The sequence below is a fragment of the Balaenoptera physalus genome, assembly GCF_965194825.1.
Source record: "Balaenoptera physalus genome assembly, chromosome: 9".
NCBI classification, from domain to species: domain Eukaryota; kingdom Metazoa; phylum Chordata; class Mammalia; order Artiodactyla; family Balaenopteridae; genus Balaenoptera; species Balaenoptera physalus.
This window is the reverse complement of record NC_138888.1, coordinates 39,303,211-39,320,659: the sequence shown is the minus strand read 5'-3', so window position 1 is coordinate 39,320,659 and position 17,449 is coordinate 39,303,211. Positions and strand designations below refer to the sequence as shown.

The window sequence follows — 17,449 nt, the reverse complement described above, 5'->3', positions numbered from 1 at the left end:
ATGGTCTGAAGTCCAGGAGCCTGATTCCTCCAGCTCCGTTTTTTTTCTCAAGATTGCTTTGGCTATTCGGGGTCTTTTGTGTTTCCATACAAATTGTGAAATTTTTTCTTCTAGTTCTGTGAAAAATGCCAGTGGTAGTTTGATAGGGATTGCATTGAATCTGTAGATTGCTTTGGGTAGTATAGTCATTTTCACAATGCTGATTCTTCCAATCCAAGAACATGGTATATATCTCCATCTGTTTGTATCATCTTTAATTTTTTTCATCAGTGCTTATAGTTTTCTGCATAGGTCTTTTGTCTCCTTAGGTAAGTTTATTCCTAGGTATTTGATTCTTATTATTGCAATGGTAAATGGAAGTGTTTCCTTAATTTCTCTTTCAGATTCTCATCATTAGTGTATAGGAATGCAGGAGGTTTCTGTGCATTAATTTTGTATCCTGCTACTTTACCGAATTCATTGATAAGCTCTAGTAGTTTTCTGGTAATGTCTTTAGGATTCTCTATTTGTAGAATCATGTCATCTGCAAACAGTGACAGCTTTACTTCTTCTTTTCCGATTTGGATTCCTTTTATTTCTTTTTCTTCTCTGACTGCTGTGGCTAAACCTTCCAAAACTATGTTGAAAAATAGTCGTGAGAGTGGACAACCTTGCCTTGTTCCTGACCTTATTGGAAATGGTTTCAGTTTTTCACCATTGAGAATGATGTTGGCTGTGAGTTTGTCACATATGGCCTTTATTATGATGAGGTAAGTTCCCTCTATGCCTACTTTCTGGAGGGTTTTTATCATAAATGGGTGTTGAATTTTGTCAGAAGCTTTTTCTGCATCTATTGAGATGATCATATGGTTTTTATCCTTCAGTTTGTTAATATGTTGTATCACATTGATTGATTTGTGTATATTGAAGAATCCTTGCATTCCTGGGATAAACCCCACTTGATCATGGTGTATGATCCTTTTAATGTGCTGTTGGATTCTGTTTGCTAGTATTTTGTTGAGGATTTTGGCATCTATGTTCATCAGTGATATTGGCCTGTAGTTTTCTTTCTTTGTGACATCGTTGTCTGGTTTTGGTATCAGGGTGATGGTGGCCCCGTAGAATGAGTTTGGGAGTGTTCCTCCCTCTGCTATATTTTGTAAGAGGTTGAGAAGGATAGGTGTTAGCTCTTCTCTAAATGTTTGATAGAATTCGCCTGTGAAGTCATCTGGTGGTGGGCTTTTGTTTGTTGGAGGATTTTTAATCACAGTCTCAATTTCACTGCGTGTGATTGGTCTGTTTATATTTTCTATTTCTTCCTGGTTCAGTCTCGGAGGGTTGTGCCTTTCTAAGAATTTATCCATTTCTTCCAGGTTGTCCATTTTATTGGCATATAGTTGCTTGTAGTAATCTCTCATGATCCTTTGTATTTCTGCAGTGTCAGTTGTTACTTCTCCTTTTTCATTTCTAATTGTATTGATTTGAGTCTTCTCCCTTTTTTTCTTGATGAGTCTGGCTAATGGTTTATCAATTTTCTTTATCTTCTCAAAGAACCAGCCTTTAGTTTTATTGACCTTTGCTATTGTTTTCTTCATTTCTTTTTCATTTATTTCTGTTCTGATCTTTATGAATTCTTTCCTTCTGCTAACTTTGGGTTTTTTTGGTTCTTCTTTCTCTAATTGCTTTAGGTGTAAGGTTAGGTTGTTTATTTGAGAGGTTTCCTGAGGTAGGATTGTATTGCTATAAAGTTCCCTCTTAGAGCTGCTTTTGCTGCATCCCATAGGTTTTGGGTTGTCGTGTTTTCAATGTCATTTGTTTCTTGGTATTTTTTGATTTCCTCTTTGATTTCTTCAGTGATCTCTTGGTTATTAAGTAGTGTATTGTTTAGCCTCCATGTGTTTATTTTTTTTATAGATTTTTTTTCCTGTAATTGATATCTAGTCTCATAGCATTGTGGTCGGAAAAGATACTTGATACGATTTCAATTTTCTTGACTTTACCAAGGCTTGATTTGTGCCCCAAGATATGATCTATCCTGGAGAATGTTCCATGAGCACTTGAGAAGAAAGTTTATTCTGTTGTTTTTGGATGGAATGTCCTATAAATATCAATTAAGTCCATGTTGTTTAATGTATCATTTAAAGCTTGTGTTTCCTTATTTATTTTCATTTTGGATGATCTGTCCATTGGTGAAAGTGGGGTGTTGAAGTCCCCTACTAGTGTTGTGTTACTGTCGATTTCCCCTTTTATGGCTGTTAGCATTTGCCTTATGTATTGAGGTGCTCCTATGTTGGGTGCATAAATATTTACAATTGTTATATCTTCTTCTTGAATTGATCCCTTGATCATTATGTAATGTCCTTCTTTGTCTCTTGTAATAGTCTTCATTTTAAAGTCTATTTTGTCTGATATGTGAATTGCTACTCCAGCTTTCTTTTGATTTCCATTTGCATGGAATATCTTTTTCCATCCCCTTACTTTCAGTCTGTGTGTCCCTAAGCCTGAAGTGGGTCTCTTGTATACAGCATATGTATGGGTCTTGTTTTTGTATCCATTCAGCTAGTCTGTGTCTTCTGTTTGTAGCATTTAATCCATTTAGGGGACTTGTGCCTGTGTTCTGGTGGATGAGCCTGGATCTTGTCTTTCTGGTGGGCAGGACCGCATCTTACTCTTCCACCATCTTGAAGGTCTCCCTAAAATCTTAGAATCTTTAAACAAACACTTATATTGACCTTTTACTATTTTCAGTGAATTCTGCTAATTGTTGTGACACGGAAGAAAAGTTGGAAGGTAAAACTAACATAACTAAAAATAACAATAATTAAGTTATAGATGAAATTACACCACAAGCAATAGGAATTTGCTTCCATGTTATTCTGTAAAAGGATTTTAAGTCATCTGAATGTGTGTGTTCACAGATTATATAATAATACTGTGTAGGTATATTATATAATAGTTAATAAGAAGTATAAAGAGAACAAAAAGTAATTTTTACTCAAACTTGTGTATGTTATTTCAATCACATGATCTTCATTTTTATTATTCAAAATTGAGTTAAAGTTTCATAACACATGAATTGAACAATGTCTTGAGTTTGGTTTAATGTTATAGAGAATATGTTGATCAAGGAGAGAAAATATGCATATGGTAGTAGCATAGTAGGTGAGCTCTTAAGTGGGTTCTGGATCCCTAACTTCATTACTCTAGTTATTTTTATTCTATTCTAATCTCTTCCAAATTTATAAGGGCCTATGATTCTATTGGGGTGACCCAAAAATTCATTTGGGTTTTTCCGTAAGATGTTACAGGAAAACCCGAATGAACTTTTTGGCCAAGCCAATAGAGTGGTGGCAATATAATGAAATAATTAAAAGACCATGTTTTGGAATCACACATAACAGGGCTTTAGATTGTAATTTAGAGACAGTTCCTAATATTTGGAGGACAAAATTTCAGTTGTCTCATTTGAATTATGGAGATAATCCTCTCCCCCTTCTGTATCTCTGACATTTGTTATAAGGATTAAATAAAATAATGTATATGAAGCAATTCACTACCTTGCTAAGTAAGGACTCTACTAAGAGTAGCTGTTTTAAATGCATATAAATGATAATTATTTTAATTATCAACTAGGGTTTCTTTACTCCTTTATACTTCCTTTAGTACTTTCTATAGACACTATTCACTGAGGAGTGGTATACATTATCTAGGTTAAAAGTTCACTTAACTTTTTGATTAGCTTTTTAAAATGAAAACAAAGAGCAAAGTTTTTTAAAATTTATTTATTTATTTTTGGCTGTGTTGGGTCCTCGTTTCTGTGCGAGGGCTTTCTCTAGTTGCGGCGAGTGGGGGCCACTCTTCATTGCGGTGCACGGGCCTCTCACTGTCGCGGCCTCTCTTGTTGCAGAGCACAGGCCCCAGACGCGCAGGCTCAGTAGTTGTGGCTCACGGGCCTAGTTGCTCCACGGCACGTGGGATCTTCCCAGACCAGGGCTCGAACCCATGTCCCCTGCATTGGCAGGCAGATTCTCAACCACTGCGCCACCAGGAAAGCCCAAGAGCAAAGTTTTGAAAGTCAAAGTTATCTCTAGAAAATAACTTGACTTTTTGAGAGCAAAAGCTTTTTTTGAGCCATCTGAGACTAGAGAACTGAGAACAGACCTTAGAGTGAGAGAGAGTATATGATGACATAAGAGTTCCTTTTGATATTTCTGGGAGGGGAATGAATCACTACCTAGCTGGTAGGAGAAGAATTCAAGATGTGAGGAGGCCCTAGGCAATGTCTGAGTCTGGGATGGTGCCCAGGACTCACTGAGTTGAGCCAGAGGAGGATTAAGCAGTAGAAATTTGAATGGGGTTAGGAAATCCAAGTGTAGAAAGGACTAGGTCTTAATTCCCAGGGAAACTGAGCATTTTAAAGAAGCTCCATATCCTGTATAACCTTAGAAAGAGAAGCAATGGTGAGCTTCAGCAGATGGGCCTGAGTGCTGCTTCATGGAGTTCCCACGCCCTCAGAGGGGTGCAGGAGAGACTGAAATGACCTCAAGAAGGACACAGAGTGGTTTAAATAGGCCATGGACCCTAAATATCCTGAGGTTGGAACAAAGAGGATACGGCTGCACTTACCTCTAGTTGAGGTTATGGTTGTACCTGAGATAGCAGCAGTAGATCCCAGTGTACAATGATGAAACAGGACAAGCTGCAACTCAGTGAGGGTCAGCATGGACCCAAAATATATGTGAACCTGATGCCTTGTCCTCCTTATACTTACGTTTCCCTTTCAAGAGGGAAAGGAAAGTGGTATTGGTGGTAGGGTGTTTAAATTGACTCCTGTTTACCCCATTGGTGAAAGAGGGATTCCCACCCTGGGGTTATGGGGATGGCTAAATACATGACACCTGGCACTGGACAGGAGAGATCAGATGAAATGGACAGCAGTTTATTCATCATATATATTATTCATCATATATACTCACAGCCTGGGGGAAGAGGACACCATGCAGGGCCACACAGGGGATACACTTGGGAACAAAGTGAACAACCAGGGCTGTGAGAGGCAGGCTTTGCAGTAGTAAGGGTGGGGTGCTTCTTGGTTCCTGTGGGAGGATATGATTGGCTTGTTTGAATAATTCTGCTACTCGGAGGTGAGCAGGAATTGTGCCTGATGCCTTGAATAAGGAGGGTGTTTGGCTAGGGGACGTTATCCATGGGAACTGAGTGGGGAAGGGAACTTGGGTTAGGCCATTCGAGACCTATTTTATCAAATGTCAAGGCACCACGTTATACTAATACTTAATTTTTGGTTTTGTGCCACAAGTGACCCCTTGATCTCTTGACATCAATTTAAACCTTGGTGATGACTGAGACTTTTAGGGAACAAAGTAGGCACCTGACCAGGAACTTTAGAGGTGTCCCCATTTGCAATCAATAAAGGCAACTGAGAGATCCGTGTGGCATTGGTGTAAGGAGTAGGTATCTCCAGGAGGTGAGCAAGAATTTTCCACTTTGTGACAAATAGGAATTCTTTAAGAAACCCATTAAGCCTCTCAATTTCACCAACTGCCTGGAGCTGACTGCCTGGGGCCCCAGGGGAGGTGGAAGTTTGACTGAATGTCTTCTTCAAGAGCTCAGCACTGTGTATTCTGGAAATGAAATGAGTGTCTTGGTCACTCTTGGTAGTATCTAGAACTCCAAAGAGGATACAGAGCATCCTGCAGAGGACTTGTATTGTGGCCTTAGTTTATGTAGAGTAATCTGTTACCTTGATTTATTCTGAGTAACTGTGGAGCAAGAGATTCCCAGAGTTCTTTACCCCAAAGGGGGCAAATCTTAGGTAATGGCCTAAGAATTTGTAAAAATGTATAGATGGCATCAAATGTCAATTGCCTGAAGTGTGCCAACTGTACTGACTCTTGGGTCCTATCTTTTATCAGGGACATTTTGGTTAAATGATGAGAAGGAGCAGCTCTCCTCTGAGCTCCGTCATTTATCATGGTGGCAACAGCATTAGTAAAGTGTACAAACTTCCATTGCTGTCCATTCAGTTGATCCCTAAAAGGCTCCCCAGGTATCAAAGGACTCTGGGATAGAGGTGACCTCTTCTAGCATAGTGGTATTAGTGAAGGGACTGAGAACAGGGGAGGCCACCCCCTCCAACAGATGAAATGTGCCAGAAGGCCCAGGTGTGACTCCATCTTGTAGCAAGGAAGGCTCAGGAGCCATGCCTCAAGCTGTTGAAGTGCTGCTTGGATAACTCAAGGCATAGTGGGTAGCTGGGTACAGAGGGTTGCAGGCTCAAGGTTTGTGATAGCCTCTATTTCCAGAAGAGGCCAGTATGTGGCTATCCTAATGGTGTATAGTGCAAGGCTGAGAAAGGCAGTTTCTTGCATCAGAAGTCCATGGGCAACTTACAACCTTCATAGGTGGTCCAGAGACTCCAGGAGGCAAGAGAAGAAGTTGCTGAAGCTACAGTAAAGAGGGCTCTGAGGGCACAAACTAGAGTGCTTGTTGATTTCAATTTGGACAGATTTCTAGAGCTTTTTTTGGAAGGAGTCCCCTTTGAGGTAGGCTAATTTAGAAGAAGGAGCATCAAAGACATTAAGTAAAATTTGTAAATGAGGAATATGTTGCCTCCAGAACCCAAAAGGGGCTAAAAGTTGTTGAATTTGTACTGACCTTGTGGTTGCTGAGAGGGTCAATACCTGTTTCATGACAATGTCAGAGAACCTTCAATTTACCAAGTAACTTTCAGAAATTTAATGGAAGTGGCAGGGCCTTGCACTATGTGTGGGACAATGGTTCATCCCCTTTTTGGGAGCTCCTTTGTGAGTATTTGTATGTCTTTAATGAGTATGTCAAACAAATCTCCTTGGAGGAGGATGTCATTGATGTAATGTCATATCTGGAGAAAGGTGGATACAGTTAAGATCTTGCCTGTAGAGATTGTGTGCAATGGCAAGGATGCTGAGGTATCCCGTGGGTATCCTTGTAAAGGTGGATTGTGTCCCTTCAGTGGTAAAGGCAAACTGAGGCTGAGAGGCTGTTGAACTAGGCATTGTACAGAACATATTAGCCAAATTTATAGCAGCAAAATATAGACCGGTTGCTGATTGGATGGAGTCAGCAATTTTAATAATTAAGTTGTTGGGTACAGAGGCCTTAATGGGATGGGACCATGGCTTTACAGTTGCAGCAATCCACTATGGGGCACCATTCTTTTGTTCGAGGTTTAACAGGCCAAATAGGGCTGTTAAATGCAGAAACAGTGGGAATAACAACCCTTCACTCAGTTCCTCTTATAAAACAAGTTTTAATCCTGGAAGATCCTGTTTTAAATTACCTTGAGTCATGTTAACTATTTTAACTGGGGGAAGGGGTGGGGGAGGTCATGGGTTCTCATTTTGTCAAACCAATTTGTAAGTGTCAAAGACTTAATTTAACTTTCATTTATTTTTCATTGGGTCAGAGTATCCATGCCCATGCTCAAGGGATATTTTAGAGCTATAAGTCCTATAACCATGGCAAAAGCAAGACAAAGTTCTGATGGTTAAGGTGAAGCATACCTATTTGTCCTCTTTTATATTCAGTAACTCCCATAGGTAAATGCCCCATTATGGGGGATACGACGTTTAAATTAATGGAATTCCCAGGTATAATCGTAATTTTAGCCCCAGTATTGGTTAAAGCCATAAATGTTTGCCACTTGGTGAATTTCAACAGATCTTAGAGTTAATTCAAAGCCTATATGGAGAGGCACAGAAGAGAATCAGTGAACTTTCATCATTTGCTATATAAATTCGTTCAGTAAATTTTGAATTTTCAATTGGGTCAAATTGTGGGCCTTTGTTTTAGGTTGTTGTTTTCTTAGTGTCCTCCTCCCTGTATCCACGTTTCTTTCTTTCCTTATTTTGTTTATCTTATTATTGTTTTTGGTCACTGGATATACTTGGGGGTGGGGGGGATCCTCTCTACCCTGATTATATTTATAAGTTGCTTCCTCCAGAGACCCTCAAATTAGTATTGACAGAGTTAGCAATGGTTGATTTATATGATCTAAAGACCCTGGGCCTAGATTGGGTTTGAATCTGGCACCACAAGGGCACCATGAGTATTTCCCTATAATCCCGAGAATTAGAATTTTTGTTGCAACAGACATAAGCAGCAGAGTGGTGCGGGAAGAAGTGCTGGGCCTACAACCCAGACTTGATGGATCAAAACTGTCCTCTGCTACAGTCCCTTTCCTATCATGTGGGCTTCCTGTCTTGTTTTTCTTTCTTTTCCTCTGTACAAATTTCCTGGGAATATTTTGGGTTTCTAGCCATGTAAAGTTGAAGTTTTCAGCTGTGTCTGCACAGTCACCTGTGGTGCAGACCTTCTGGGTGGTTATGGGGAAGGTTCAGGAGCTTAATGGCGTCCCTCATCAGTGAGCATCTCTTCCTCCAGGGAATGACAGTATCCCTAGGATAAGAGTCCACATCTAGTAGAGTCATTTTGCCTATGACTTGGATGGAGACCGTAAGGCCCATGATTGCAAGCTTAGCCCTTTGGTATTCTGGAAAGCAGGAGTGCTAAGCAAAGCCTAGGTGCATTGGCTATGGGATTTACATTGGGAGAGCAGTTGAGTACCAAATGCTCCTTCCTCCCTGTTCCCTTTCTTTTTCATCAGCCCCTGGGCCACAGACCACCATGGATGTGCACCTCGATAACCCTGGGGGTCAGGAGAGCACAAGCAACAGCGGCAAGGGAAGCAGCAGCACAGGAAACCAGCAAGGTCGCTACCCTTTCATGAACAAAAACATCAACCAGGGTGCCATGCTTAATTTTGTGTGGGGTGGCAGGCTCCTTCTTGTTACAAACCTCACAAAAGTTTGTCTCTGGGCCTGTTCCAGTGGTGCACAGTTACAAACGATGTCTGTGTAGCTTCTCCAAGCAGCCAGTGACAGTCACCAGGCTAGACTCAGTGACCTAGCTTGACCTTAGTAAACAAGACTGAAGCACTGACTAGTTATCGTGCTGTATTTTCACTGCCTTTACAGGTGGGAGCCTCAGAGACCAACTGCCAAACACAGGCTAAACCTGACAGCACCACTGTGCTGGGTATAGTCAATTAACAATTCTCATCTAGGAGACAGAGCATTTGGGAGCCAAAAGAGAGAGCAGTGGCTGACAAACACAACAAAGTACCACACAGGACATAGTTCACGCCTGCCAGAAATTACTTCTTCCATCTCAGGCAGCCTTCTTCATATCATGGAAACAGATAAATTGGCTAAGAGCAGTTAATTAAAGCTGACTAGTTGTCCTTGGTCATGGTTGGGCATGTTGTGTGGTTCATGACACCAATGGTTTTTATTGCCTCCTATTCACCTCACGCTGAGGTGAGGGCGATATTCCTGTCCTGGGGGTATGGGGATGGCTAAACACACAACACTTGACAATGGGAAGATGAGATTGACAGCACATTATTAGTCACATATATTCACAGCCCAGGGAGAAGGATGCTGTATGCCTTGCAGAGCCTCATGGGCATTGTACTCAGGAACAGAGTGAACAGCCAAGAACTGTGGGAGATAGCCTTTGTAGTAACAAGAGGGGATGGTGCCTCCTGGTTCTCACAAGTGGATGTGATTGACTTGTTTGAATAATTCCTCACGCTGACAAGGAACTACAAACCACTACTATGGTCCCTTTGATAAAGAGGATTGTTTGGCTAGGGTATGTTATCCATAGGAGCACAGTGGGGAGAGACACTTATGATTAGGCCCTTTGAAGTCCTCCCAGTTTTACTACATGTCAGGGAAGCGTGTAATATTGAGCCTCAATTTTAGGCCTTACACATCATGGAGAAATGAATGCTGTGGATGATTGTAAACTGGTTTGATATGTACCCCAGAGAGAATACATTTTAAAGTGGAAGTGAATGATTTTACTTTGAGTTTCAAGACTGTTTTCTGCTATAAAGGAAAAATAGGGATCTGTAAGTTAAAATAAGTTCTGTTAAAGAATAATGCAAATAAACAACAGATCACTGAAGAAATCAAAGAGGAAATCAGAAAATACCTGAAAAAAATGACAATGAAAATACGACAACCCAAAACCTATGGGATGCAGCAAAAGCAGTTCTAAGAGGGAATAACAATACAATCCTACCTCAAGAAACAATTGAATAACAATACAATCCTACCTCAAGAAGCAAGAAACATCTCAAATAAACAACCTAACCTTACACTTAAAGCAATTAGAGAAAGAAGAACAAAGAAACCCCGAAGTTAACAGAAGGAAAGAAATCATAAAGATCAGAACAGAAATTTATTTCTGTTGAAATAAATGAAAATTTATTTCATCAGAAATAAATGAAAAAGAAATGAAGAAAACAATAGCAAAGGTCAATAAAACTAAAAGCTGGTTCTTTAAGAAGATAAACAAAATTGATAAACCATTAGCCAGACTCATCAAGAAAAAATGGGAGAAGACTCAAATCAATACAATTAGAAATGAAAAAGGAGAAGTAACAACTGACACTGCAGAAATGCAAAGCATCCTGAGAGATTACTACAAGCAACTATATGCCAATAAAATGGACAACCTGGAAGAAATGGACAAATTCATAGAAAAGCACAACATTCCAAGACTGAACCAGGAAGAAATAAAAAATATAAACAGACCAATCACAAGCAGTGAAATTGAGACTGTGATTAAAAATCTTCCAACAAACAAAAGCCCAGGACCAGATGGCTTCCCAGGGGAATTCTATCAAACATTTAGAGAAGAGCTAACACTTGTCCTTCTCAAACTCTTCCAAAATATAGCAGAGGGAGGAACACTCCCAAACTCATTCTACGAGGCCACCATCACCCTGATACCAAAACCAGACAAAGATGTCACAAAGAAAGAAAACTACAGGCCAATATCACTGATGAACATAGATGCCAAAATCCTCAACAAAATACTAGCAAACAGAATCCAACAGCACATTAAAAGGATCATACACCATAATCAAGTGGGGTTTATCCCAGGAATGCAAGGATTCTTCAATATACGCAAATCAATCCATGTGATAAACCATATTAACAAACTGAAGGATAAAAACCATATGATCATCTCAATAGAAGCAGAAAAAGCTTTTGACAAAATTCAACTCCCATTTATGATAAAAACCCTCCAGAAAGTAGGCATAGAGGGAACTTACCTCAACATAATAAAGGCCATATGTGACAAACCCACAGCCAACATCATTCTCAATGGTGAAAAACTGAAACCATTTCCTCTAAGATCAGGAACAAGACAAGGTTGCCCACTCTCATGACTATTTTTCAACATAGTTTTGGAAGTTTTAGCCACAGCAATCAGAAGAGAAAAAGAAATTAAAGGAATCCAAATCGGAAAAGAAGAAGTAAAGCTGTCACTGTTTGCAGATGACATGATACTATACATAGAGAATCCTAAAGATGCTCCCAGAAAACTACTAGAGCTAATCAATGAATTTGGTAAAGTTGCAGGATACAAAATTAATGCACAGAAATCTCTTGCATTCCTATACATTTACCATTGCAACAAAAAGAATAAAATACCTAGGAATAAACCTACCTAAGGAGACAAAAGACCTGTATGCAGAAAACTATAAAACACTGATGAAAGAAATTAAACATGATACAAACAGATGGAGAGATATATCATGTTCTTGGATTGGAAGAATCAACAATGTGAAAATGACTATACTACCCAAAGCAATCTACAGATTCAGTGCAATCCCTCTCAAACTACCAATGGCATTTTTCACAGAACTAGAAGAAAAAATTTCACAATTTGTATGGAAACACAAAAGACCCCGAATAGCCAAAGCAATCTTGAGAAAGAAAAACGGAGCTGGAGTAATCAGGCTCCCGGACTTCAGACTATACTACAAAGCTGCAGTAATCAAGACAGTATGGTACTGGCACAAAAACAGAAATATAGATCAATGGAACAGGATAGAAAGCCCAGAGATAAACCCACGCACATATGGTCACCTTATTTTTGATAAAGGAGGCAAGAATATACAATGGAGAAAAGACAGCCTCTTCAATAAGTGGTGCTGGGAAAACTGGACAGCTACATGTAAAAGAATGAAATTAGAACACTCCCTAACACCATACACAAAAATAAACTCACAATGGATTAAAGACCTAAATGTAAGGCCAGACACTCTAAAACTCTTAGAGGAAAACATAGGCAGAACACTCTATGACATAAATCACAGCAAGATTCTTTTTGATCCACCTCCTAGAGAAATGGAAATAAAAACAAAACTAAACAAATGGGACCTAATGAAACCTAAAAGCTTTTGCACAGCAAAGTAAACCATAAACAAGATGAAAAGACAACCCTCAAAATGGGAGAAAATATTTGCCAATGAAGCAACTGACAAAGGATGAATCTCCAAAATTTACAAGCAGCTCATGCAGCTCAATATCAAAAAAACAAACAACCCAATCCAAAAATGGACAGAAGACCTAAATAGACATTTCTCCAAAGAAGATATACAGATTGCCAACAAACACATGAAAGAATGCTCAACATACTAATCATGAGAGAAATGCGAATCAAAACTACAATGAGGTATCACCTCACACCAGTCAGAATGGCCATCAGCAAAAACTCTAGAAACAATAAATGCTGGAGAGGGTGTGGAGAAAAGGAACCCTCTTGCACTGTTGGCGGGAATGTAAATTGATACAGCCACTATGTAGAACAGTATGGAAGTTCCTTAAAAAACTAAAAATAGAACTACCATATGACCCAGCAATCCCACTACTGGGCATACACCCTGAGAAAACCATAATTCAAAAAGAGTCATGTACCAAAATGTTCATTGCAGCTCTATATACAATAGCCAAGACATGGAAGCAACCTAAGTGTCCATCGACAGATGAATGGATAAAGAAGATGTGGCACATATATACAATGGAATATTATTCAGCCATAAACAGTAACGAAATTGAGTTATTTGTAGTGAGGTGGATGGACGTAGAGTCTGTCATACAGAGTGAAGTAAGTCAGAAAGAGTAAAGCAAATACCGTATGCTTACGTATATATGGAATCTAAAAAAAATTTTTTTAAAGAAAATGGTTCTGAAGAACCTATGGGCAGGACAGGAATAAAGACACAGACATAGAGAATGGACTTGACGACACGGGGAGGGGGAAGGGTAAGCTGGGACGAAGTGAGAGAGTGGCATGGACATATATACACTACCAAATGTAAAATAGATAGCTAGTGGGAAGCAGCCACATAGCATAGGGACATCAGCTCGGTGCTTTGTGATCACCTAGAGTGGTGGGACAAGGAGGGTGGGAGGGAGAGGCAAGAGGGTGGAGATATAGAGATATATGTCTATGTATAGCCGATTCACTTTGTTATAAAGCAGAAACTAACACACCATTGTAAAGCAATTGTACTCCAGTAAAGATGTTAAAAAAAAAAAGAATAATGCAGTTATATTATTGCACATATTTTTTTTTATGACTGAGTGAAATGACTATCTTGCTATTACTTGGATAAGAAATTATTGAAACTTAAAACTTCCTTTTCTGATACTATGGAAGAGTTAATGTCCTTTAAAAAAAACTCTAGTACACAGCACCCTAAAAGGTAGGATAAAATATTTTCAAAACTCTTTTTAAATGAACGTTTGTATTGGCAAATAAGAGAATACTTCTTAAACCCAGAACAATGAGAAACCACCTATCTTGAGGCAGGTGAGTACTGTACTCAGAGGTTTCCCTGGGTTCCCTAGTGACTCACAACTTTTGTTTTAAAGAGCTGTGATCTGCGGACAAGGAAAGAAACTTTTAGGACCCACTCAAGTTGGGAAATCAGGATAAGGTTTAGTCTGTTCCATGGGTACTATGGCAACCCCTAACCTTCAAAGGAAGACAGTAAGAATACTTGCCAGTCCTGGCCTTGCCTTGGGTGGTAAAGAGGAAAGGGCTCTCCTGATCATTTATTACCAAAAGTGGAACCTCACACAGGTTTGCAGCTCTGTAGTCTGTCTAGTCTGAAAAATTCCATGCTGAGAATTTAAAGCTAATGAATTTGGTAGTTCCCCAGACACCCAGTGGAGGCAAATTCAGAGCCTGTGTAGAGGAAAATACTTTAACTCAGGTCTCACATAATTTCAAGGAGAAAGTTTTAAAAAACATGAGCTTACAACCCCAAATCATAAAACATGCAGGGAAATAAGCCACCATGAGAGAGATTCTACATAAACAGTAAATAACAGGATCAGACTAGTATAAAGAATTCAGATATTGGATTTACTCATATAGCATTTAAAAACATAGGTTTAGTATATTTGAAAAGAATAAATGAGTATATTTAAATTATGTGTAACTAAGGAATAAGATACTATAATATAATGAAGCAGACTTGAAAAAGAGCCAGATTGTCTAAAAATGAAAAATATAATAATTAGAAATTACAACTTGGTGTATAGCTTATACAGCAGATTAGACACAGATGAAGACTTAATATATATGTATATATTAGATCTAGATGTATATTTATTTATTATAAGAAGTTGGCTCATGCTTTTATGGAGACTGAGACATCCCAAGCCCTGTAGTCAGCAAACTGGAGACCCAGGAACTGATGGTATAGTTCTGGTCCAAGTCTGAAGGCCTGAGAAGCAGGAGAGCTGATAATGTAAGTTCCAGTCAAGTCTGAGTCTGAAGATAGGGAAACATGTATGGATGTCTTAGAAAACAGTCAGGCAGAAAGCGTGTTCTCTCTGACTCAGCCTTTTGTGCCATTAAGGCCTTCAGTGGATTAGATTATATTGGAGCAGGCAATCTGCTTTACTCGGCCTGTTGATTCAAATCTTATCCAGAAACACCCTCACAGGGTCACCCGGAATGATGTTTAAGCAAATATCTCGGTACCCTGTTGCCTAGTCAAGTTGACACGTAAACTTAACCATCACAATCAGCAAACGTCCTGACAACAAAAAAAGGGATAAAGGAGGATAGTATCATGAAGTGCTTGTAGAATGTAACTTCAGCCTAGAGCGGTATACCTTGCAAGAATGAAGATAAAATCGTTTTTTTCAGACATGCAAAAACCAATGATCACCCCCTGCAAAAATTCCTAAAGGCTGGATTATATCCAGGAAAAGGGGGGAATTATGTCACAATTGCAATGTGCAAAAAGGAACATTGTGGAACTATGTTATTATGGATATATAGAAGAATGTAATTCTTAAGACGTGCTAAAATATTAGACGTGAAAGTGTCGTGTTAGCAGCTTGCTTTCAATTGGTTGAACGAGAATTGTGTGTGTGTGTGTGTGTGTGTATGTTTAGAGAGAGATTAAATATAACAAACTGTTAACAATTGTTGAAATCAAGTGGAGGTTATACCTTGTTCTTTCAACTTGTACGAAAATATTTAAATACAAGATTCACAGGAATACACTATAACTTGAAGCCATTTATTTACTAATCCTAGAACTTTATTGTATTCATATGTAGTCATATATTATTTTAAGAACCATTTTTTCCATGATTGACAATCTTCCCACCAATATCTAGTTTTCTGTCTGTGAATCTTCGAAGTCCACCAGCAATAGTTAGACCCTTACCATAGTTACAAGAGACCACATTAGTAGTTACACCCTTTGTCACAAATCAAGGAACCATATGTATATGTGTCTATTTCTGGAATCTCTATTTTATTCTATTTTTCTATTTGTCTATGCTTGAAGAATACCACACTATCTTAATAACTAATATACTGTAATGAATTTTCATGTCTGAAAGTATAAATTCTGAAACTTTGTAATGAATCTTCAGAACTGATGGTGCCCTATCCTTTTTCTTCTTTTTTAAAAAAGAAGCTATTCTTGGTCTGTGCATTTACAGATACTTTTTGTAAAGAGCTTATCCCTCCTATTATGGTGGGTTTGCTTACAAATGTCCCTTTTTAATAGCCGTCTAATCTCCTTCACTTCAGTTTCAGTTTTCAAACAGTGCATCTAGTACACATCCTTATTATGTGACTTAGAAACTTTCATGGTTCCCCAGGGCTCACAGGAATAAATACAGTATCCTTTATAATAGAACTCATTTCATTGCAACTTGGGTTCTAGTTATAACCATGGTCCAACTTATTTTTCCAGCTCTATATGGCATAATACTCGATTATAGCCCCATGTTTCCTTTTCCTTTATTTGTAATTTGCCTTCTACACTCCCATCTTCATGCTTTAGCTAAAGATTTCTTTGGCTTGGTAAAGCCTTTTTTTTTTTTCTACCCTCTCAAATATTAAGGCCCAATATGTGTTCTACAGCTTCTGTGAAGTCTCTCTTAATAGCCCCCAAATTCAATAACATTTCTACATTTTATAGTATTTTCATTTATACCACTTATTTAAATATATCATATATTGACTTCTATTTTTACATTTCTTTTAATGGTGTGTATTTTATTTGTATATTAGGTCACAGACTCTTCCAGAGTGAGGACCTTGTATTATGCTTCTTTTGTGTATCCCCACTGTGTCTATCACAGTCTTTAGTATTATTTGGCACTATTCACCCAGAATTCTGCACTGAGTTAAGGATATATTAGATGCTTAGTAACAATTGGTTGAATGAAGACTGAGTCTTTATTCAACAAATATTTGGTGAGGTGTAATAGAAGGAGCAAGGAATGAGGTGTCAGATGTTGGATTGACCGTTAAGTTCTGTTACGGAAAAACCCAAATGAACTTTTTGGCTAACCCAATAAAATGGGTTCTGGTTGTGCCTCGTCACTTGCTAGCTGGGTTGCTTGTAGCCAAATCACTTTACTTCTGTGACCCTCAATTTCTGCACTTTTAAAATAAAGACAGTAATGACTTCCCTACAGCACAGAATCTCATAAGCTTATTCTCATTAAAAGGCTTTAAAACAGTACTCAACACATGTTTATGCCATTTTTAATATTATAAAAATCTTCATTATAGAAAATTTGGAAAACACAATCAAGTTCAAAGAAAAAGATAGAAAACATTTATAGTAATACTACCAAGAAAGGACTACTGCTAAAATTTTGGTGTATTTCCCTTGCCATGTTTTTCTGTGCATATATTTTTAAAATTAATATTATGTGTATATATATACATTTATGTATAGGTTTTTGAACTTTTTTATTTGTTATGTCAGTTGAATATATTTTAGATACATTTTTCATGAGGACTTTTTTCTTTTGAGCTTATATAATAATAAATAAATATAATAACAGAATCTTTTTATTTTTAAAAAGTTTTCTATAAAAGTTAAATGCATCCATATAAATAATTTTACTTCTATTAACTTAATTGTAGGTTAATACCAATATACATAATTTGATGAACAAAAATATTTCAATGGTATGATTTTTCTTTCTGAAGTATTTGCTATTTGGGAATTCGTTTTGCCTGTATGACCCAGAAAATCCTCAAAATAACTTTAAAA

The 17,449-nt window shown here is 38.2% G+C and overlaps 1 protein-coding gene across 3 annotated transcripts in view; it reads left to right on the top strand.

Annotated features, from left to right (window-relative positions):
- LOC309666863 (fatty acid-binding protein, brain) overlaps window positions 1–17,449 on the top strand; it is a 150,512-nt gene that overhangs the window by 76,025 nt on the left and 57,038 nt on the right. The window contains exon 1 of one of the 3 annotated variants that reach the window (XM_082474979.1): window positions 8,529–8,749. The exons of the other annotated variants lie outside the window; for them this stretch is intronic. Within the exon in view, the coding sequence (XP_082331105.1) occupies window positions 8,608–8,749 (142 nt within the window). The 5' untranslated portion in view covers window positions 8,529–8,607. Of the gene's footprint in view, window positions 1–8,528; window positions 8,750–17,449 lie in introns of those variants that run through there. 3 annotated transcript variants of the gene reach the window in all.